The 23,110-nt window shown below is 40.1% G+C and overlaps 1 protein-coding gene across 2 annotated transcripts in view; it reads left to right on the top strand.

Moving 5' to 3' along the window:
* The window catches only part of nsg2 (neuronal vesicle trafficking associated 2), a 37,965-nt gene extending 15,287 nt beyond the window's left edge, over positions 1-22,678 (top strand). The window contains exons 4-5 of one of the 2 annotated variants that reach the window (XM_069718571.1): positions 17,627-17,746; positions 21,071-22,678. In XM_069718571.1, the coding sequence (XP_069574672.1) occupies positions 17,627-17,746; positions 21,071-21,265 (315 nt within the window). In that variant the 3' untranslated portion in view covers positions 21,266-22,678. The remainder of the gene's footprint in view (positions 1-17,626; positions 17,747-21,070) is intronic. The other variant, XM_069718580.1, reaches the window with a different exon arrangement.
* Positions 22,679-23,110: the final 432 nt, after the last annotated feature.

The following is a 23,110-nucleotide window of genomic DNA, read 5'->3' as shown; positions in this document are numbered from 1 at the left end:
GTATTCCCTAACACCTTACTCTAATGTTTATCATAGCAACTAAGGCCCTCAGGCATTATCATCCGGGTGATCCGATCACAAGGCCAGCTTTAAATAGGTGAGTGCACATCTGGCATTATCAAGTGTCTCGAGTGAACACGTGTGATTGGATCTCGACTCCTCGCTCTATATGCAAATAAATGACACACATCATGTTGCAGGAGAGGAGTTGAAGCAACAGGCATTCAACAATATGAGACAGCTTTGTTCACTGGAGCCTCAGTTTTATGCACCATCTATTAGAAATTTATGATGTCTTTCACTTTTGTTTATGTCTGAACACTACCAGTTCGGAAGGACAACCTGAAACCGTAACACCTACGGCTACGGCTATCACCGGCGGGGCATAATAAGCTAACTGCACATGCTCACGTATCTCTGACGTAGACTTTATCGCCACCTACTGGACTGACACACGTCTGAGCATTTGAAGTTGTTTTAGTATTACATTTTGTAAAACGAAGGTCGTGGAGGGGAAAATATCTGTTTGGAAAGTATCTGTCTTAGCATGGAGAAGGAACCATGATGACTAAACACAGACGTAAACTACCAAATGTCCACAGTCAAGAAGGCACATTATGATTAAAAAAAAAAAAAAAGTATGTATTTATAGCGTTTTTGATTTGCATTCAGCTTAAGACCTTTGCTGCAATAGATCTATTGCTATATAATCATGCTCGGCTGCAGACTTTCTCTAAAAAGCATGGCAGGGAAATCATCTGTGGATTGGAAGAGAAGAGAGGATTTATCTGGCGCAGTAGGGCAGAGATTGAGAGACACAGGTGTAGAGATTGATGATGGGGAGATTTAATTCGTGTTGTCCTGCTTGGTTCCTGGCTCGCTCCCTATTCAGAAAACATGGTGCGGTTGGCCGGCTTTCACGCACGCGCACGCACACGCGCACGCACACACACACTGACCGAACGACCGACCGAACGACCGACCACATGACAGTGCCATGACTGCCAAGCCGAAAACGCTCGGCGCCAGCAGGAAGTAGCAGTCCTGTGCAGGTATCGGTGGGAGTCAGCCATCGTCCAAAACAATTATCCCATTATTACCTCCATTTCGCCCTCAAATAGAAGCTTTGCTGCAGTCTGCCGCCTCCACACAGGGCCTTCGCTGTTAGTCAGCTTGGAGGTAATTATTGCCGTGGTTTGAAACCTTGCGCAGCTTCCTGTTCCACACATGGTTCTCCCTTGTTTTGTATGGGTGACTAATAGCATGCTGATTGTAGGGAGTGTTGGTAGCCTTCGTCTGATCTCAGTTAAACACCCACACTGATGCTCACACAGATTAAAGTGGACAACAGGGAGAAGAGCTGATTCATCTTCAGCACTAGTATTATACACTGAATGTTGTGTGCTGTTTAAGAAGTGAGAACATCAGTGGGAGGGAGGCCTGATGCTTTTTTTTTATTGATGTAGGTGAAACAATACCTCAACTCCTCTGCTGCACTTGGAGTAGAGCGGGAAAACACAGTTAATAATGTGGTTTTATATGAGCATCAACTCCCATTCTGGTCATCCATGTTTAAAAATCTGCATTAAAAGTTGCTGCATATTTAAGGCTGATTAGTTTCAGTTTTTATCGACTTATTAACCATATTTTGTACAAGTGGTGGTGCTATTTTTTTTTTTATACCAAAATTTCACACCTGAGAGCATCCAATGCCTATGACTATGCACTCTCTTTGTGCCCGGACACAACACAAACAAAATGTAGAATTTTGATCTGACATTTAATGTTGAAAATTTCATCAGAAGAAAACTACGCCAGCAAGAAACTGCATCTTTTTTCGTAAGTTAGACTACAATGGAGCAAACTGTCGGTAATGCATTAGGTGAATTTATTTATGAACAGACAGCCTTAGGGTTAGCTATTTATGCTGGAAGCTTCTTTTTTTCACCCATTGGAAATAATTTTTAACAAGTCCTGAGCTGAAGTGAGTGTTGCATTAATATTATCTACATCTCAGCAGCTGAGGTTTTGCCCAAAGGCAGCATGAAAGTAATTGGTGACTTAGGTGCAAGTTAACTTGTTCTGGGATTCAGCCTGGCTACTTCCTTGCCCTCACACTGGCTCCTCATCCTCGTTCACCTTCTCTTCGTCTCTCCTACCATCACACCAAAGCCGCTCTCGCCTTCACAGCTCTCCTCCTTAACTTTCTCTCCCTCTAATCATCTGTCAAGATTGCACTCTTGTTCACCGTTTTGCTTCTTCTTTATTATTTTCTCTCCCTGTCCATCGTATGTTCACACTCTCATCAAACTGTTTGCTAGGAAGCGCTTTACAGCACTTGTAACACTCACACCTCTAACTGTGCCAGCTCCTGTTGGCAGATACTCAGACATCTTATTGTTCAAAACTGGCCTCTGATAAAATGAACTAGCCAGATGTGATCCCTCCCTGAGCCTTGGCGTGCACACACACGTGAAGCACACACACTTTGAGCAGCAGACTGTCTTTGTTAGCTTTTGAATTGGCTGGGGTGTTCAGTTAAGAACTCAGCTGGAGATAATGGTGTTATGGGCTTCATGTGGGCAAGAAAAATCAGTTATCAGTGTAGAACAGACAGAAAGAAGATGTTATTAAGAGGATGAAAATAGAAGCTCTCTACAAATCAAAACCAGCACGATGGCGTCTTACGTATGTCTTCATGCTCCACTGAACCACAAACACGGTCCCGGTTAGGTCAGTCTGCCATCCCAATGTCCTCAAAGTCAACTCAAGTTGGAGTTATTTGTCACCACAAAAGGGTCCCCCATGTCTCCTGCCATATGAGATGCTGACAAACAGGCTGGAATGACGGACGACTCGACGTCTTCAGGGCCCGAGAGATAGGCAGATGGACCAATAACAACAGAGGCAGACATCGCTGCCGTGTGTGAGCAATATTTGGGATGATTTAGAAGTCCTGATGGCTTCCGTTCTGCTCTACTTCTTGTTTCAGATCCCATATCAAGTAGTACCTTGAAGGACGGCACACTTCAATCACCGTCTCCCTATCAGTATCAGCAGATGTGAATAAATATACATAAATCATCTTTCTTACCCAGTCGATACACAAGGAGCATTTGAATAAAATTCTTACTGCACGTCCTATTTTATCTCAAAGGTCACGCAAAGAGAAAATCCAATTTGTGATTACAGAAAACAAATGAATCTAAGATTGACCACCCTATCTTGTTTTTTTTTTTTTTTTTTTTTTACAGGGATGCTGCAGGGGCGGCTGCATGCAAACTGTTCTTACTCTAAATAAACTCAGTTTTCAGGGGTTGCTAAGACAGAAAACAATGTCTGAGACTGATCAATGGCCAACAAGTCTATGCAGTCTGACACCATTAAATCTCTCGGCACACAAATTCTGATGCAGCCTGACTGGTTTAAATGTTCTGTATCAGTCAGTTTTCATCATTTTGGGTTCAAATCCACCGCGGCGTAGGATAGCAATGATAACAATCCATGATGCTTTTATAAATACCTGATTTGCTCTTTATAACGACACAACCTAATCCACTTTTATTTTAGATGTTACTAAATTAAGTTTAAATGTCTTTGGGCTTAATTGGCTGGTTGGAAACTGCCTGTGAACATAATTATTACCCACGTCCTTTGTTTTGATAGCTAGCAGGGTATATCTTAAATGTGTCAGCATATTTCAATGAAATTTGGTGGAAAATTAGGCCATTGCCCGAGGAAAAAGTAATCAGTGTCCGGTGCTGATCTAGTGGTTTTTAAAGGATTTCCTCACGCTGCAAGATAAGGCATAAAACCATAAGTGGCATACGTATTAAGCTTATCATTGTGTGTGTTTTGATGCTGACCTGGATGTAAAAATTAAAGTGAAGGGTGTTTTTAAAATAATACATTTTCTAGGATTTGTCCTTTCCAGTGTTTCAAAACACCACTACCACCAACAATATGATGTTATCATGATTACCAAGTCATAACATGATATTACAGCATTTTTTTTTTAATTTTGCATAATGCCGAGTCTTGTCATAACATACCCTATAATGCAATATGTTGTAATTCGTTACCTTTTTTTTTTAACTGCATATTATGTCCCCAAAACGTGAACCCAAATTATGATTTCAGTCTTTCCATTTCACTTCAATCATTGTTATTGCAGCCATATATCATCGATTGGTCCGTGTATTGATACAATATTGCCACGCAAAATATTGTAATGCTATGTTGTGTTGATTTTTTCCTGCACCTGTCTAGGTCTAGCTCGTGTATCATCATCAGTAGTAATAATACAGCTGCTCTTTTACACCAGATTTGAATTGTTATCATTAGCTTTAATGGTGTCCTCTTAAGTGAAATGTAAGAATCAGTCATTTGAGATTATTTCCAAATAAGAAGTGAACATTTTTCAGCCACAGAGTATACGAGGGAGGAGGTCGGGATGGATGGATGCCCTAACAAAAACAGTGGACTCTTATGTACGGACAGTTAACGTTGGTTTCTTGTAACAATGGCCACGATTAGTCAAGTAGCTATTTTGACAAAAACATGATTTTCCCTTAATCTTACCAAGTTGGTTTTGTCCTTGAATTTAACCAAGGCCTTACCATTCTGGTAACAGGTATTTGTTTGGGTTTTGGAAGGCACAGACAAGTTGATGATGATGATGTTGTCCTGCAGATACGTAGCCATCAACTGAGACACTTATCATTCTGCAGGACAGTTACAAACGATGTGAAGTTCGGGGGATATGTTGTTCGCTTTAGTCTCTCAGATGACATGTTGGATTAAAATGTAATCAATTATCATTATGAATCCAAGGCCAATAACACTAATTTCTGCTGCATCCCAACTGCTTTGTGGCAGATGTCCAGGTTCATGTCCTGCCAATTTCAGATCATTCTGCAGCAGCAAAGACTCATAAGATAGAAATGGAGCCATAAAACCCAGAAAAAGCTGAGCTTTGGTGTTTCCATGTTGAAAATGATAAAGTGTGGAAAGAAAGTGAACAGTCATGGTGCTCCCTCAGCCAGAGTCCTTCACTTTGCTGCTGTTGTTCTGACAACCTGAGCCATGGGAGCAATTAGGAGACAGACAGACTGCGGATGACTAATCTGACCCTCTTCTTCCTGCTTCTCTGTTGTTTCCTCTCACTTAACATCTGTCCTCACAACTGGTCCACAGCTTTCTTCCAAGTATGTTACTTATACTGTGTTTTCAGCCCAGGCATGGGTGGTATCACTTTCATTGAGTCAGTGAAGCTACCAGTGTAGAACACAGGAGTTATAATGAGCGGGAAAGTTATTATTTATTATGAGTATCATTCATCTTCTGTTAATCTATAATTATTATCATCTTTTGACTCCCCGTTGTGTATTAAATGGGCTCTTACAGTGCATCCGGAAAGTATTCACAGCGCTTCACTATTTCCACATTTTGTTATGTTACAGCCTTATTTCAAAATTGCTTAAATTATTTTTTTCCCTCAAGATTCTACACACAATACCTCATAATGATATCGTGAAAAAAGTTTTTTGGGGAAATTTTTGCAAATCTATTAAAAATAAAAAAAAAAAAAAAAAAAAAAAAAAAAAAACCCCCACATATACATAAGTATTCACAGCCTTTGCCATGACACTCAAAATTGAGCTCAGGTGCATCCTGTTTCATCCTTGAGATGTTTCTACAACTTGATTGGAGTCCACCTATGGTAAATTCAGTTGGTTGGACATGATTTGGAAAGGCACACACCGTCTATATAAGGTCCCACAGTTGACAGTGCATGTCAGAGCACAAACCAAGCCATGAAGTCCAAGGAATTGTCTGTAGACCTCCGAGACAGGACTGCATCGAGGCACAGATCTGGGGAAGGGTACAGAAAAATGTCTGCAGCATTGAAGGTCCCAATGAGCACAGTGGCCTCCATCATCTGTAAATGGAAGAAGTTTGGAACCACCAGGACTCTTCCTAGAGTTGGCCACCCGGCCAAACTGAGCGATCGGGGGAGAAGGGCCTTAGTCAGGGAGGTGACCAAGAACCCGATGGTCACTCTGACAGAGCTCCAACGTTGCTCTGTGAAGAGAGGAGAACCTTCCAGAAAGACAACCATCTCTGCAGTACTCCACCAAGCAGGCCTGTATGGTAGAGTGGCCAGACGGAAGCCACTCCTCAGTAAAAGGCTCATGACAGCCCACCTGGAGTTTACCAAAAGGCACCTGAAGGACTCTCAGACCATAAGAAACAAAATTCTCTGGTCTGATGTAACAAAGATTGAACGCTTTGGCCTGACTGCCAAGCATCATGTCTGGAGGAAACCAGGCACCGCTCATCACCTGGCCAATACCATCCCTAAAGTGAAGCATGGTGGTGGCAGCATCATGCTGTGGGGGTGTTTTTCAGCAGCAGGAATTGGGAGACTAGTCAGGATGGAGGAAAAGATGAATGCAGCAATGTACAGAGACATCCTTGATGAAAACCTTCTCCAGATCACTCTGGACCTCAGACTGGGGCGAAGGTTCATCTTCCAACAGGACAACGACCCGAAGCACACAGCCAAGATAACAAAGGAGTGGATCGGCACAACTCTGTGAATGTCCTTGAGTGGCCCAGCCAGAGCCCAGACTTGAACTTGATTGAACATCTCTGGAGAGATCTGAAAATGTCTGTGCACCGACGCTCCCCATCCAACCTGATGGAGCTTGAGAGGTCCTGCAAAGAAGAACAGGAGAAACTGCCCAAAAATAGTTGTGCCAAGCTTGTAGCATCATACTCAAAAATAATTGAGGCTGTAGTTGCTGCCGAAGGTGATTCAACAAAGTATTGAGCAAAGGCTGTGAATACTTACGTACGTGTTCGTGGCAGCCTGCTGCAGCATCTCCCCCCTGAGAGCCCCCCTGCTGTAGTAAAGAAATTTCCCCTCGGGGATTAATAAAGTGTATAAAATCTAAAAAAAAAAAATCTATATTTTCGTTCTTTATTTTTAATGGATTTGCAAAAATCTTAAACAAACTTTTTTCACGTTATCATTATGGGGTATTGTGTGTAGAATTTTGAGGAAAAAAATTAATTTAATCCATTTTGGAATAAGGCTGTGACGTAACAAAATGTGGAAATAGTGAAGCGCTGTGAATACTTTCCAGATGCACTGTAAGTAAAAAAACAAAAACATGCTTGCTGATACATCCAAAGCACATTGTTTTTACTGTTAAGTGACAAGTGTCCTCACTTTCAACTGACCGTGAAATGGTACGAAATGGTGCAGTACCTTTCCCGCTATGATTAACGCAGCTTAGATCATCATCTATTTTACTCCTAAAGCTCTTCTATTCAAGACAAATCCTCACACTCCCCTCTCCCCACTGAATGTTATCCTGCTCCATCTACTCTTTCTAAGTACAAAAATCCTTTATATCTGTCCCCTCATCTTCTGTTTCTCATATTTCTTCTCTGAACACGTTTGTCTCTGGTGATCAGTCCTGTCGGGGCCAGTGGGTCCGAGTTTGTTATTTCTTAAAATTTTGTATTTGTATTTGGTTTGCTGATCCAACAACTTAAATTAGTTTTTGTTATGTACACACTGTTGGGATTGCTTTGAATATGATCCTCATATAGTGGCAATCGTTGTTCAAGATAGCAATGCTCCAACATTGCTGCCTGACTACACCTCATTTTTCAGACCAACACGCTCATGGGCCCAAAGATGAGGATAAGATAAAGCAAATCTGTTAGAATTCAAAATCAAATAAAGTTTTACATAGAAGGGTAACATTTCCAAAATAATTGATTACATTTTCTGCATACTGTACGAGAGATAAACTCATTGCACTCACACGCAAACACATGCGCGCACACCCACACACACAGCTGAGTACACGTTGAGCATATGCAGGAACATAAAAAGTACCCCGGAGACTGAGAGCTGGGGAGACATTAGAGTAATGAACCTTGTCTTGTGATGTAAACAGATGTTTAGAGGTGTGCTGTGTGTCAGGAAGCAGGTCCCGTCATTAATAATATCTCCTCTCTTGCAGCATCTTCATCTAGAAAAGTAGGAGCTGATTAGAAAATGTAATCCAGATGTTTAATGTATCTTCGGGGACTCATTACTGCATCATGATTAGTGTCTGTTTGAGTATGTTTGTGTGTTCATATTATTGAGGAGGCATTTGGATTTGTCGTCATTATTGATTCGTGTTGTGTGTTCCATATATATTTGAGGCTACAGTAGGTTTGAGACTCATATTTTAGCAACAACCGAGTATCATCATGCTCCTGGATTAGAGGTTTTTCAAGGTTGCAGACAGCACATGTGACTTTCATTGTGCTCTTGTTTACGCACTTCCTCTTGTCTCTTTCACCCTCTCTGTCACTTTCTGCTTCTTTTTTTTTTTTTTTTTTTTTCCCCCTTGTAGCCCACCTGCTGTTTGATTTGGAGTCTATACCCCAAGAGCACATTCTCCTCCGAGCGCCGTCTCCAACTAATATGACAGTGTGTGCAACGACGAATCCTTTGAAGTTTTGTCTCCATAGAGACCTCGATTAATTGGGAGGAATTAGCATAATTAACACCCATCTACGGCTGAACGTGCACCGGCTCACTCGGCACTGAGGCTGTGAATTCTGCGTGCGCGAGTTGTTGTTTCATGACACGTCTTACAGCAAGACGGAGGAAGAAAGATGTTTTCTCCACACACAGAAAATATCCTTCAGTATTCGAGTATCATTTGAACTTCTCACCTGTAGCCCCCCCCCCCATAATTGTTAAAAATAATTAATTCTGAGAAAAGCCCTGAGCTTCATTAAAGCTCGAACCAACAATACACGATAAGAAAACTGATAATAATCCTAACTTTCCCATAATTCTTTCAGATGGTTTCTCTGTAATTACATACGATGTTTGATTTTTATGAGTGAAATTGACTCATATGGATGTGAATCCTGTGGTTTAAGATAATTAAACACTGACTGTAATCTGCATAAATCAGCTGTTACAGGTGTGATGGTATTTTCACAGGGAATAAGGATTGTAAAAGTCCTGTAGTCTGTATACGGCTTACTGTATTTCCCTTTCAGCACATTGTCAGTGGGATTCAAAGCCCTCACTTTGCTCCCTGCGATTCAGTACAACAGCCAACTTGGACTGGTTTAAAAAGAAAATACAGCCACTCTCACTGTGGTTTTATGGAGGAGAGGCTGCAGAGGACATTCAAGTACAAAATGTTTGTAGCTCGGTCACCTCTGGATGTGCAGAGTCACAGAGAGGGAGATTATGTTTTTTCATATCAGACAGAATTCAGGTTTTAATCACAACAGTTTTTATCTCTTGCCTTTCTGTAAATCTGTGTTAATCCTTGATTTTGGGTGATCCCAGACTGCTGTCATCAACATATAGAATCAGATGTGGCTTTTCTAAGTTCTTCTCCTTATTGCATCCCAGTGACCTTTATATGAAATGCTGGATCTCTATAATCAATAACACAGAAACACAGCATGGGCACTGCATAGATAAGCACTACATCCATGTTTGAGTCATGGTGTTCTGGAAAAGAGTGAACAATGTTTGTTGACCTCTCCAGATGAATCAGAGCTCTGGGGGAGACGTGCTCTCGTGTGCAGACCTCAGCTGACCTGAAATCAGAGCAAAGATCTTGTGTTTTCTCAGGTTGGCATTTTAACAGTTTGTGTTTCCATCCGAGACGCGATGCATCTCGACAGTGGAGTGTTTGCGCTTTGTTGCCACACTAGTGGAGCTGCGCTTGTCTCAATCGTCCTCAAGAGCCCAAATCCCCCGACACGGTCTCCTTGACATCCCTCTGCCCCGTCTGAGATACTCCGCTCTGAGGTAGCCAGCTCCCCGAACAGCGCCTGCTCTGAATGTTGTGTTTGTTCCACTGACTAAAAACAAAGAGGATTTTCCGCTGAGATTCTACGGGAGGAAAAACAGAAGATTAGCAGTGACTTTTGCACAAAAAAAAAGCAATTTGAAAGAAAATCAGTGAAAGCAGTTTGCTCTTTGTAAGTACAGAAAAGCATGGCTCTGAAAACAGCCTAGAAAACATGTTTTTTTCTCTTAAATGTGGCACTATGCTAGTATCTGAAGATAACTTTAAAAACCAATGAGAGAAACTACATTTACCCAAGTACTTCACCGGACCTCAAGTACATGTATCTTTACATTTTATACTATATTATACTGTTTCTTTACTGCATTTCAGAGAGCAATAATGTACTTTTTCCTCCATCACATTCATCTGACAGCTTCAGGTTAACATTTTACATAAATAAAATGTGAGGAGCTTATATAATGCAATGCTGTGACACAAATTAGACCAGCCCTTTTCATTAACCCCCAAAACTTCCCAGATGGTTTCATTAAAAATAAATGTTGTTGCCTAGAGAGGTAGATTATACAGTACAGACTAGAGAAAAATCCCCAAAATTATTAGAATTAAAAATATACGCTATATAAAAGTTAAAAGTAGCTCCATCTGTAGAAGTAAAATGCTGTTCATGCACTAATACATTGGTATTAATATAATCTATTAGTCATGGGTGCCAATTTTCTGCAAGCATAAGTAATTTTACTTTAATATAATTTTAATTACAGCATTTAAGGTTTAAAAACATGTTCTGGAGCCCACATGGCCACTGATGTCTCATCTCAAACTACTGTAGTTCACATCACTGAGCAGCCCTGAAGCAGCGATACAGTAATTCACCTAATTTTTCTGGCATCATTTCCCTCATGCCCCCACCCGCAGCCGACACATTTATATTCCATGTACGGTGACAGAGGTGGTACTAGTGCCGTGTTTTGCTCAAGGACAGATGGGGATCAAACCTGTGACCTTTAAGTTATCAGTTGTGCTTTCCAACCACTTGCCCTAACAGATATCCTATACCCCACTTCATTAATTTCACCCTTACAAAACTGCCTGAAGAGGATAGGAGAATATATAATTTACATTTTTATGTAGCGAGCTGATCCCTGATTTAGTAACACGTGTGTTGTATAGGTGAGGATTTAGTGTGTCGATTAGACACTTCAGCAGGGGCACATTTCCATCTTCACCGTTGAACTTTGAGGCAAGATTAGTTGGGATGTTTCCAGAGGGAATGAATGATGAATATTTTTACTGACTTTTGTATTTTTTATGTTCTGAACTCAGAGGTCTTTTTGATGTCTTCAAATGAGGAAAAATTCTAAATGATGTAAAACAGAAAGAAATTCAACTTTATTGCAAGATGCAAATTGTTTGTCATTTTTTACTTTAACAAACAGTCATTTTTTTCACAGCAGACATTTTGTTATGTAGGAAAAGCACAGGTGTAATAATGAAATAGATGAAAGCTGAATTCCATTTAGTTGCTATTTGAATAGACCAGAGAGCCATTGTTAATGGGCCACTGCCAATGCCTTAAAAGATTAATTAAAAATTATCTATTCAATTATTTCATCAGTAGTTCTGATGCGCCTGACTGCACATTTGTAAACTGTTACTGTTGCTGTGGATTCACAGTCCATCCTGCTACTATTATGGGTATTTAAAGCCAATGGACACAGGTCATGTTCCTTGTATGTCCAAGCTTGGCCATTAAAGCCCAGTCTGATTTTAATCTGCTGCCCTTAAATCAACAATTAAAAGGATACTTCAAGTCTTTCTTTCATTGTTATTTGGCTTTACTGTCTCTTTATGTAGGTTTTGCAATTGCTTGTATCTGTAGTGATAACTCTGTACTCACCAAGGTAATTGCTTACAACTGCGAACATCGTTAAGACCCTAAAGAGAGGTTATTCCGAGACAGACGCTCAGTTCTTCAGGTGACCTGACAAAAGTTTACCATTTCAGATAATCTAAACTGTATGTGCAAAATTGTGGAAAGTAACAAGAGTCAAATTTGAGCCAGGAATTTGCTCTGGAAACTTTGATGGATATTTACATTGGACATTTAGGCAGTCATTTCTTTTAGTTAATAGTTCTTTGTTTAGCTAAACTGAGAGTTTTGTTTACAGTGACTGATCATCTGACTCTCGTTTCTTGTCTCTTCTGACTTCTTTTTAGTGATGCAGTTACTTTTCAAGCTGTGTTGGGTTGTTTTTGGGCAAACCTTTGAGAATAAGAGCCAATGTGTGATAGTCGGAATGATCTATTATCGGTGGACTCTCCACACACAGTGTCTATCCTTTCCTTTTGGACGTTGAATCAGATTGACATAAAATACACCAACTTTTGCAGCAATCTGTCCACTGACCTTTAAGCTTTTCTTTTTTTTTTTTTTTTTTAGCAGAGGCTTTCTCTCTGCACTAGCTCAACCTGTCACCAAGTTAATTAATTTCATTAATCAACAGATTCCCGAAAGGCATCTGATATTACAGCCAAGATAAAACAAATTTAATATTAGAACTTTACTCATTTGATATTAATAACTCCTTTTAAGGCATGTAAAATACATGCAGCGCAAAGATTCACTTTTTCATAGAATAATCCCTGACAAAGTGGGCAACTGAGCTTCTTTTGTGCTGCTATTGAGAAGGCGTCAGAGGGGTAATAGGAAGATGAATGAAAAATGGTTATGTATGCTTCCTTTGGTGGTGTATTGATTGATGCATCAACCGATATCCTATTGTGTTTGCTGCCCTCCTACCTGCCTCTCTGTCTGTCTGTCTGTGCCACCTGCTACCGAGAGGTAACGAGGTTCTCCATCTGCCCCTGGATCTCTATCATTCGCTCTCTGTCTGCCTTTTGCTCGCTTCATTTTTTGTTGTTGTCATCTCTTCCTTTATTTCTCACTTTGTACGCTCTGTCATTCTGTTATCTGTTGTTTGTTTTTTTATCGGAGACATTTTTCTCCCACATGCCTTTCCTGTCACACACACACCTTTTCCTTTATCCCCTGCTTACACACACACACACACACACACACACACACACACACACACACACACACACACACACACACACACACACACACACACACACACACACACACACACACACTTATATATTCTCCTCTGTTCCTCGAGTGAATGTGAGGAGGTGTCTGCTCCCCATATGGCCTGTCAACCTACAGCAGTGAGAGTGTGGGTGGTGTGTTGCATCCTAACAGCACAGCGTTAAAAAAAATTAAAAAAATAAAAATGGAGAGAAGTCATATGTCACACAGACTTTTGAAAAAGCATATCCATTTAGAGAACTGACTTTGAACTTGCAATGCACCGTAGAACCTTAAATACATAAAGAGAATTGTGCGGCAAATATCACACAATCAATTATTTTCTACAATCCAGATCCAGTGAGAGTCAGTGTTGGAGAGAGTAACCAGGTGGTATGTGTGTTATAAGGGATGTGGGTAAACAATAGGTGAACTGTGGATGTTTAATCTGCCGTCAGAGATGAGAAAGCTTGGGAGCAGAGGAACAATCCTAATGGATCTTTTATAATCTGGTTTGATTGTTTGTCTTTCTCCATAATATTCAACCGTCTACAACGGCAGCAGCCTGTCCTCTCACTGATAGGACTCTGTGATGCAAGAATAAAAGAGAGCAAAGATCAACATCATCAAAAGGGGGAAGTTTTTAGTCCAATTTAAAATAAATAGATGGATGTTTAAAGTTGAGTGACAGAAAAAAAAAATCACCTATTTTAACAATCAATTAAATTATTTCAGGCAACTTTGGGCAAAAAAAAACCTACCAAATGTTCATCAGTTCCACCTTCTTAGAAAATGTATTTGAGTGAATTCATTTTGGTTTGATATTAATTAAGTTTATGCAAGTTCAAGGCTAAAATCATTAAATTAAATCACAAAACTCTTTGTTATGTTGCCTTGACATTTGGGGTTTTCTCAACTTTGTGTGTTTTGTGTTTATTTGGCTAAATACTGTTTGTATTTGCGAGGTCTAGTTTCATGTGGGAAAACAGTATGAATCCACAGGAAGGCTGGGATGCTTATAAAATGCACTTTTTCTGATAAACAAAAAACAACCTTGCTCTGTGTAGGTTTAAATCTATTCAGAATATTTTTATATCAGTGTGAATAGACACACGGCGGTTTTTTTTAATCGGCCCGGGGCGGACTCGTTGAAACGATTAAAGCCCACCGTGCACGGCTAGCTGCCATGCGGTCAATCCAACCTTTACTCGTGGAGCCAGTCCTTGTTAAGGACACGTTGTTCTTTGTGCAACTCATAACAACATGCTGCGCTTCTACCTGCATCCATGACAAACAAATGTCTGTCTGTTATCTGTGGCGCGCAGCAAACAGGACGGTGGTTGTGTTGGTGGTGATAGTAGCGTAGGACGGCACTTACTGGAGCGCTAATGACAAAATGGTCACAGTGACTGCGTTAAACAGAGAATAGGATGAGGCTGATGTGTGTGGGAGAAGCTGCCTCACTGGGAGAAATCATACTGTAGTTTCCACCAAAAAAAATAAAAAATCATTATTCTGTCTAACTATGCTCTACTATATTTTGCTCTATTTTATGATGTGCATTTGTTTATGTTTAATGTGACTCTTCAGATTCGGCTGTTACAAAATAAATAGGTGTGAGACCCGTATCATATCATAGAGAAGTATTGCAACAGGCAAGTAAATAAAAGTATGACTCCACTTCATGCATGCGGGGAGTCTTCATCCCTGAGCTGTAGTGTTACCGTGACAACCTCCTAAGGTTTACTGTGGAGTTCAGTCAGATTATGAATAATGGAGAAAGGTCAGGAAAGATTTTTAATAGATTTATACACCACATGGCCTCGGCTGCATCAACAGGGATTTTAGAGCGATCGTTTCTATTACAAAGGGCGGGGCAGGTTCCTTCCTGAACTGTTGCTCCCAGCGCTGCAGCTGTGTTTGAATCTGCATTAAAGTGTGACTGAACATTCACACAGGCTGCGCCCTCCATGCCAGGGTTAATCCGCTAACCGGTTTCGTGTATGTGCCGTGTCACGACCTAATTTTAAGACTCATGAAAGAGTGACCATGAGAAGATATTATATAGGAGGCAGTTTAATTCAGCAAATCTTTCCGCTGACAATATCAGATGAGAATTCAAGCGTATACATGAGGACAGTTTACATTTCCCCCATTTTAGTGGCACACTGAAGTGTAAATCTCTTCAGTCATTAGCAGCTTAAGTCTTCGTTTCATGTTTCAAAGTGTCTAAAGTCCACATGCATTCACGTCTCTTCCTCAGTGACACCAAGAGTTTTACAGTAATCCCTCTTCTTAATAAGCCATTTCATGTGCATCACTATTCAACAATTCAAAAAGGGGGTCAGGCTGGGTCTTAATCAGTCATTGCACGTCTGTTGCCGCTTCACAAGGCGGGTCACCATGACTTTAAATACGTCCTTTTAATGCGTCGCAGTGTGTGATGTGGGAGATGTAATTTACAGAGAGCGTCAGCAGCAACCGGGGCTGAGAGTCGTGTCCCTCGGTTGACACCGAGTAAACAGTCACTTAGCTTGCGTGTCCCTGTCCACCCGTATAACGCTGATGGAGACTGATGATCACAACCGTGTGTAATTGCTCCGACATCTTGCCGTGACAAATAGTATAGGGAGCAGTAAATCTGGAATGGAAACAGGAAATTGGAAATAGTCATCCATTATGGAGGATTCTACTTTTCAGATCGCTCACTGGGACTTGTTAATGGAAACTTTTTGTATTTTGGAGCGTGTGGGGGGGATACAGCCGTATGCATTCACCACACACTTACCTGCAGCTATCCTTTGCACTTGATTAACAAAATTTTAATTAAATGCTCACTCAGAAGCACCCAATTAGGGTGTCAAGTAGACAGTAGGAGGAAACAAATCCTTTCGTATGTTAATACTTCATTGTCTAGCCTACCAGGGTAATTAATATTTCACACCTCAAAATGCACATTTGCATCAGCTTGCAGAAATAAAAGTATTATTTCCATCATTTTAGATTAGCTCTGCTTTTGGCTGATATTAAGCATTTTTCACACTGCACAATTATTTAATTCCATACTTGTGCACGCAAATGCTGATAACATTTAATCTTTCCTTGTTGTGGAAGCTGACCAGAACATTTTAGTTTGTTGCAGTTTCTTGAGTACTGACCAACGATTGAAAGGTTCAATTTGACTCGAGTACTTTCGGATCAGAACATGCAATTCATTATTCTGTTAATATTCCTCCCTCATATTTACAACGAGAAATGAAGAGCATTTTTCTTTCTTCTGCTTTTGGCAGTAAACAGTTGGAAACATTCAGAAATTAGATGAAGGGCTAATTGATTTCTCACGCTGATTCGAGTGCAGTGACAATCAGCGCAGGTTTTGAGGAAGGGAGGATCCTGATTGATTCATGTGGCTGTTTAAAAAAAAAAAAAAAACAGGACTCTATTACATTTTCACCAACATGCTGACAGCAACAGATGCATGGGACATTTGGTCAGAGCAGTATCATCAGTTATCTTTTTGTATAATTGGAGATGGGCCACAACAACCAAAAATTATTTAGAGTATATGACAATATGGAAAATGTGCAAATCACAGATAAATAATCTAATTGATGCTCTGAATAACTGTATTGTTGTCAGATCTTTTGTTTTTTTCTATTAACAATTTGCTTGGACGTATTATTTTGGATGTCAAAATGTTGTGAAATAATTATGCAGTTTGTTGTATGTCCAGGTGATACTGCCAAATTATTGTCCTGTCATGATATTACTGGAAGGACAAATTTGTTGTCTCAGAGCCCTTCATGTAAACACAGCTCCAGTATGTTCTGATGAAATTGTGTAGATTAAGCTCTCAGCACATGACTGGCAGATTATGAGGATTATGAGAAGATTTTTGTGTAAACTGGGACAAGTTTGAGGAAGCTTTAGTGAGCTTTGTTCTTCCACCTGTACATTTGTAATTTAATGAGGGGCATGCGTGTATTATAGGTTACAAAAGGCCTTTTCAGGAACACATTTTTACTCGTCACAGTGAGAAAAAAAAAAACAAAAATCCATTTAGCTGCTTCAGTTTTAGGCTCCTGGCATTGTTTGAATTGAATACCATTGATGTTATTAGTTAAACCTTTGTTTTTCCTATGACAAGGTGAAATGAAAGGTGTATTAGCAGCAAAGGTCGTAGCTTAGAATATATAGTACATGTACTATATGCAGAGAAATCCTGCATTGTATAGCTACACAAAAATCGGAACAAATACCAATAGAAAACAAGAACACCGCAGAGAAATGATCCGTGTGTGCTGCTTAGTTACCTCACTGACTTGAATGTCCTATATTTATCTTAACCAAGCAGCATCGAGTCGTGGAAAACAAGGTAGCTTTTAACTGTGTCACAACTTGAGTCATTCATCACATAACTCAACAGGAACACCTTGCCTTGAGGAGCCATTGACCTCAGTCAGCAGCATCTTTCTATTTATTATGACTACGCACAAACATACAGACACACACACACACACACACACACACACACACACACACACAGTGCACACACTCCATCTTTCTCAGTCTAACCCTAACCCTTTCTCACATAAACCGCAGTCTGTGGTTTACGCTGCTCCCTTATTGCTCCCACACACATACACATACACACATTGACCATCGTTTGTCCTCCTTCCAGGTGACAATTCTGATCATCCTGGCCTTGGCCTTTCTCGCCTGCATTGTATTCCTGGTGGTTTATAAAGCCTTCACCTACGACCACGCCTGCCCAGATGGATTCATTTACAAGGTAAGACCCGTAAGTGGCCTGAATTTCATTTTACAGCTCAACAACACATTTATCCAGAGCCCACAGACAGTCAGGCGGTTCACAGGGCAGCTGGATTGTAGAGTGTGTCGTGGCCCATAGCCAAGTTTAAAAGTCTTAGCACTGGGTCATTTGTTTGTTATATTTTTTTACACCTTGTGTATATAATGGGTTCAACTTCTGGCTATTCCTTCCGGTGAATCACTGAACCTACAAAATGTCTTCCCCTTTCTTTAAGGTTTTGGGGAATTAAGTGATGAGGGAACACAGTCGGTCACACTGTAACTGGGGTAATGCCGTGAGGAGATGAACAGTCTCACGTGTTCTGGGCCTTATCAGTACTTCCAAAGCAATTAAGTTGAAGGAGGTGTAACAGAACCTTTTCTATCTCAAAAAGAAGAGTCAAGCCTTAGTGCTACATCACTTAGCTAATGTTAGTCTAAAAATGTAATCCCAGGGGCACTTCTTCTAGTCCACCATTCATTCTGCAGTACAAGTTAGATATCTAGAGTCATCAGAAGAGGACATAACATCATTAAGGACACAACACAACCTCTTCACACCCACCATCAGGGAGACGTTAAAGGAGTGTGAAATCAAGAACCACAAGACTCAGGAACGCCTTTTATTTACAGGCCATTGGGACTTCTGACCGAACAAGCACCACTGACACAAAACCTCCACTGCAGGCTCCGACTCCCACATACACACTTTTTACTGCAGGAATGACAGTGGAATTCTTGAATCTTGAAATTTGGGAAAGAAGCTTATTTGGTTTCTTTCCGTTTCCCACCGCTGTGTTGCGTTATCTGGCTTTTAGCAGCAACTTCAGAAGTATTTACTGTACAGACATGAACGTCTTATCAATCTTGTCATCTAACTTTCCGCAAGAAAAAGTGTATTTCTCAAAATGTCAAAGTTTCTCTTTAAGGCGTGACAGTCTGTTTTCATAGTTCATTTTTTCAAAAATCTTTAGGAAAACGGGCGATAACTGTAGCGTGGCTCCCACTAACTCTTGCAGATGCCAGTTAATTGACAGGAAGTGAAAGTTACACGCACACTTCAAACAAGGTATCGTGAGTCAAGGAATAAAGACGTCAAATGTACAAATACCGCTAAAGGTGACGTTGCGAGATTGCTCTAGTCACACCAAAAGTGAAAGATTTTCAAGTTAAAAGCAGCAAAATCTACCTCTGAAAGTTTGACACTTTATTCTTCTCTCAGTAAAGTAAATGATTAATTGCACATAAGATTTACTACGGTTATTCAGCATGCCGAGGTGTACTTGGGCAAGGCGCTGAATCCTCTTTGCCCTTTACAGTCTCCCTCCCTACTCTCTCTTCTATCTAAATAAAGAATTAAAGGTGAGCACAGTCTTCTGAGAAAAGAAAAAAGAAAATAACCCTGCCCTACTTTTACTAATTTCTGAGGTCACGTTACAGGAAGAGGCTAATGAAGCCTATCTGATGGGCAATCATCAAGCAATGATATCAGTGATTTTGTTATGACCAGTGTAATTAAGTGTAATTTTATGCTTTTGTTCATTGACACAGAAGCAAAGAAAGAGACTCAGCTGAGTCCGCTCTCATGTTATTAACTGTGTAGATTATTAAATGAATTAGACTCTCTGCCTATTTTACAATAATTACCACATTATGATTGACTCTCGATCATTATGGCTGACGTCGTAAAAGAAAATGGCTCTCACAGCCGTCCTTATCCAACAATCTGCTGTTCCGAATTGTTCTGTACCACAGTTTAAGGTGTTTTCAGTGTATGGAGGCAGGCTCGCCTCTCCTGATTTCCACTGCACTGTACCTACACCATAAGTTTCACTGTATCTTCTAAGAGGTCACCTTGGAAGTCTGTGTCCCTAGACAAATCTCGTCTTTAAGGTGGAATAAATCTAGTTTCAGGCCCACGACCTCTGCAGGGGCTCTGCAGAGGTATTATTAGCAGTGTCGCATGCACATTCACGAGGTGCAAAAGTGTCGATAAAAAAAAAACACACACACGCTTGCTCACATAACAGGGCACATATACTGCACACAAGGTTGTAAATGTATACACACTCAATTTATAAAAATCCAGATTATAAATGTGTCTTTTTTATGGAGAGGCAAATATGACCTTAACAGTAAACAGAGTTCTTTTTATCAAACATATTCAATGTCCATCATATAAATTCATTGTGAGACATTCCTGGTCATAAGTCATTATATATAAAAATGTATTACTGCATAAAAATTTTTTGGTTTTTATGTATGGTACCATGTGAGGATCTTCAGTTATATAGAAAATGTGTTCCAATTCATATTATATTGTCCTTTTAATAGGAAACATGCAATATACTGTACATTATAGTTTGGTAAAAAAAAAAAACAGAACTAGATTTTTGAATAAGTTGGCGTTTCAGGCATGAAACATTTCCATGAAAGATGAGGAAAATGTTGTGTATATTGCGTTAAGATTTTTTTTTTTTTAATCAAGCTAAACAATTAATCATTTGTATATCAAAATCCCGACTGGGTGCAGTTTCCAAATTGCAAAAAACATTACTTTGAACAAGTTTTAGCAAGTTGTAGCAAATGATAATTTAAACTGCCAAAATATTCAACTGTAGCTAACTAGCCTTAATTCTATCCAAAAATAAAAATGAAAATCTAAATCGATTACCTGGTTAATAGTCTCTGGATGTCAAAGACTTCACCATATATGTAGCACCAAAGATTCTTTTTTTTTTCTTTCTTTTTTTGGCAGAGGAGAAGCTGTTCTGTAGTATTTTTGATGGCTCTTTGAGGACCAAGTCTCTTACACAGAAACGATCTAGATGTGACAGACAGTAAACAAGTTGTTGCATTCTCCTGTTAAACTACATCCTCCAATTCAGGGCAGTCAACAATATCATGGCATTTCAATCATAACAGTGTTGTTGATTGGAAATCAAATTTCAGAAACTGTTTACCAGCAGTTTATTATTGTCAGAACTAACCAAAATAAATCTTTTGAAGGTCACAGTTATGATTGAATCATTTTTAGTTAGGCTAATGTTAAGTATACAATTAATAACATCTTAATCTGTGATAAATATGCAAGTGTTTTGTAGAAATACATTTAGCTTGAAACCACACCCTTACTACAGACTTGTAATTCATAGAAAATAATTGCAACCGAAATTGTACATGCAGTATTTGCCGTAGAAATAGCATTTCAATATTTTCCTCAAGTTGTCCAGCCCTAAGACAGTTCACAGTTTTTTTTTAATTGACCTACAATATCATATGAACCTCACTGTTCGTCCTGCTCCCCCCACAGCACAAGCGGTGTATCCCAGCCTCTCTTGAGGCCTACTACGCTGCCCAAGACGCCAACTCGAGGGGCCGTTTCTACACAGTGATCAGCCACTATAGCATGGCCAAGCAGACCACCTCGCACTCTGTCTCCCCCTGGCTGCCCGGAGGGGCGGGAGGACACGACGCCAAACCCCCGAGTGGTGGCGAGGGCCACTGAGTTAGCGGTTGAAGGATGTAAACACACGCAGATGCAGACATGAGGGAGTACACACTGCACACACACACACACACACACACACACACACACACACACACACACACACACACACACACACACACACACACACACACACACACACACACACACGCGCGAATATTTAAAAGACAAAAGAGACACATGTTAAAATCTACACATATAACATCACTATAGAGTAAAAACATGCATGTAGACATGAAAACACACAAGCACATGTTACGTCATATTCTGATTCCTTTGTCTGCTCATTGACGTGTTCGCTCTCTTACTGAGGGGCATTTGATCTTTTGGGATTGTCATCGTCTGCTGATACACACATAGGCTACATGTACACGCACACAAACACGCGCACACAGTCTGCTCTCCTGTTATCATGTTTACTCCCTTCCTCTAATTTATTATTCATTGACCGTCATGATATATTTATTTTTTACTGTAATGTATGGATGTTTTGTATGTGATTACCAGGTAACTCTTTGTACAAAGGCACGAGTCAATGCTGAATTTCACGCTTCCTCTTTGTGAGATTCTCTGGGGTTCTTTTTTTTTTTTTTTTTTCAAGTGTGTATATTGTAGTTACTCTATACTCATTCTCTGCCCCTTTTCTTTCTCGCCTTTCGTTTGTCCAGATTACGTAACCTCTGGCACTCCCGTCAAACACTACAAACACTTCATTTTCGGACCCAAAATAAGTTAAGTCTTGTTCCTCTGTGACACATTTTTAAACAAAACATTTCAGCTGGTCTGTCTGAGGCCAACATTCACCTCTTATCCGAGTTGACTGAATGAATTTTTCCATCATGACTGTTTAGTAGTTCATATACAATAACATGTCCAATGTGCTGTGCCATACATACATTTTAAATCCTGAAATCCCCCAGTGACCCAAGCTGTACATACAGTTGTGCATTCAGGCTAGTTTTGTGTGTATGCATTGTAGTAGCTAAAATTAGGAAGCTTTTCTTTCTTTTTCCTTTAAAAAAAAAAAAAAAAAAAAATAGGCCTACAATTCCTTCGTGTGAACTACTCACATATTGCTTCAGCTGCTTGTAGCTTCATTAAACACAATGTTACAGATGGGAAAGGAGATAATGTGCATATCACGGTCTCTTGCCGAAACTCTTGTTTTCCACTGTGTATTGTTAAGTTTATAGATGGGCTTCAACTGCAGCCGAGTTTTCTTCCTGTACTGTTATTTTTTTTTAATGATTTTTTTTAACAGTTTGTAATGTTGGATCTGTTGTCAAGAGCGCTTCAATGAGATATTGTGATGTTGTTAGTTGATATGTAGCGATACCTGGTGTAATTTATCAGTGTGCATCCCTGTTCCTCTTCTTGGTTTGACTTCAAAAATAAAACAAGCTGTGACCTGTGCTAAGTGTGCCTGTCAGTCCCTCTTACCGATTTCTCCCTTTAGCACTCACGCAGTGTCTAATGTAGGCCCGAGGCAGCGCGATGGGAACGACGGTGGCGGCTTCTTTTCAGCACATTATATCGTCTAGACCTTCATACCCCCACGCAAATTCATACTACACGAGATACGTGTTCTGCTGTATGTGCGAGGGACTTTCCAGAAATGCAGAGAGCAAATTTGTTGGCTATAATGATGAGCATCTGTGATTGACAGCTAAAAAGCACCAGAAAAATACCTGGGTTCTTAACGGCAACGGGATATATTATTCATCTACGGAGTCCTCTGTGAATGGCAGATAAGGCGTTTGTTTCGAGTTACATGAATAGACAGCCTTACTAATTAGAGGCATGTTTTCTAATGAATCTGTCAGCTGTCTGTGCTTTTCACGAGTG

This window comes from Brachyistius frenatus, unplaced genomic scaffold (assembly GCF_029030835.1).
Source record: "Brachyistius frenatus isolate BFR_SWC_R1_liver_20210118 unplaced genomic scaffold, ASM2903083v1 Contig_5, whole genome shotgun sequence".
NCBI classification, from domain to species: domain Eukaryota; kingdom Metazoa; phylum Chordata; class Actinopteri; family Embiotocidae; genus Brachyistius; species Brachyistius frenatus.
Note: the sequence above shows the minus strand (reverse complement) of the source record. Positions and strands in the feature narration are given on the sequence as shown.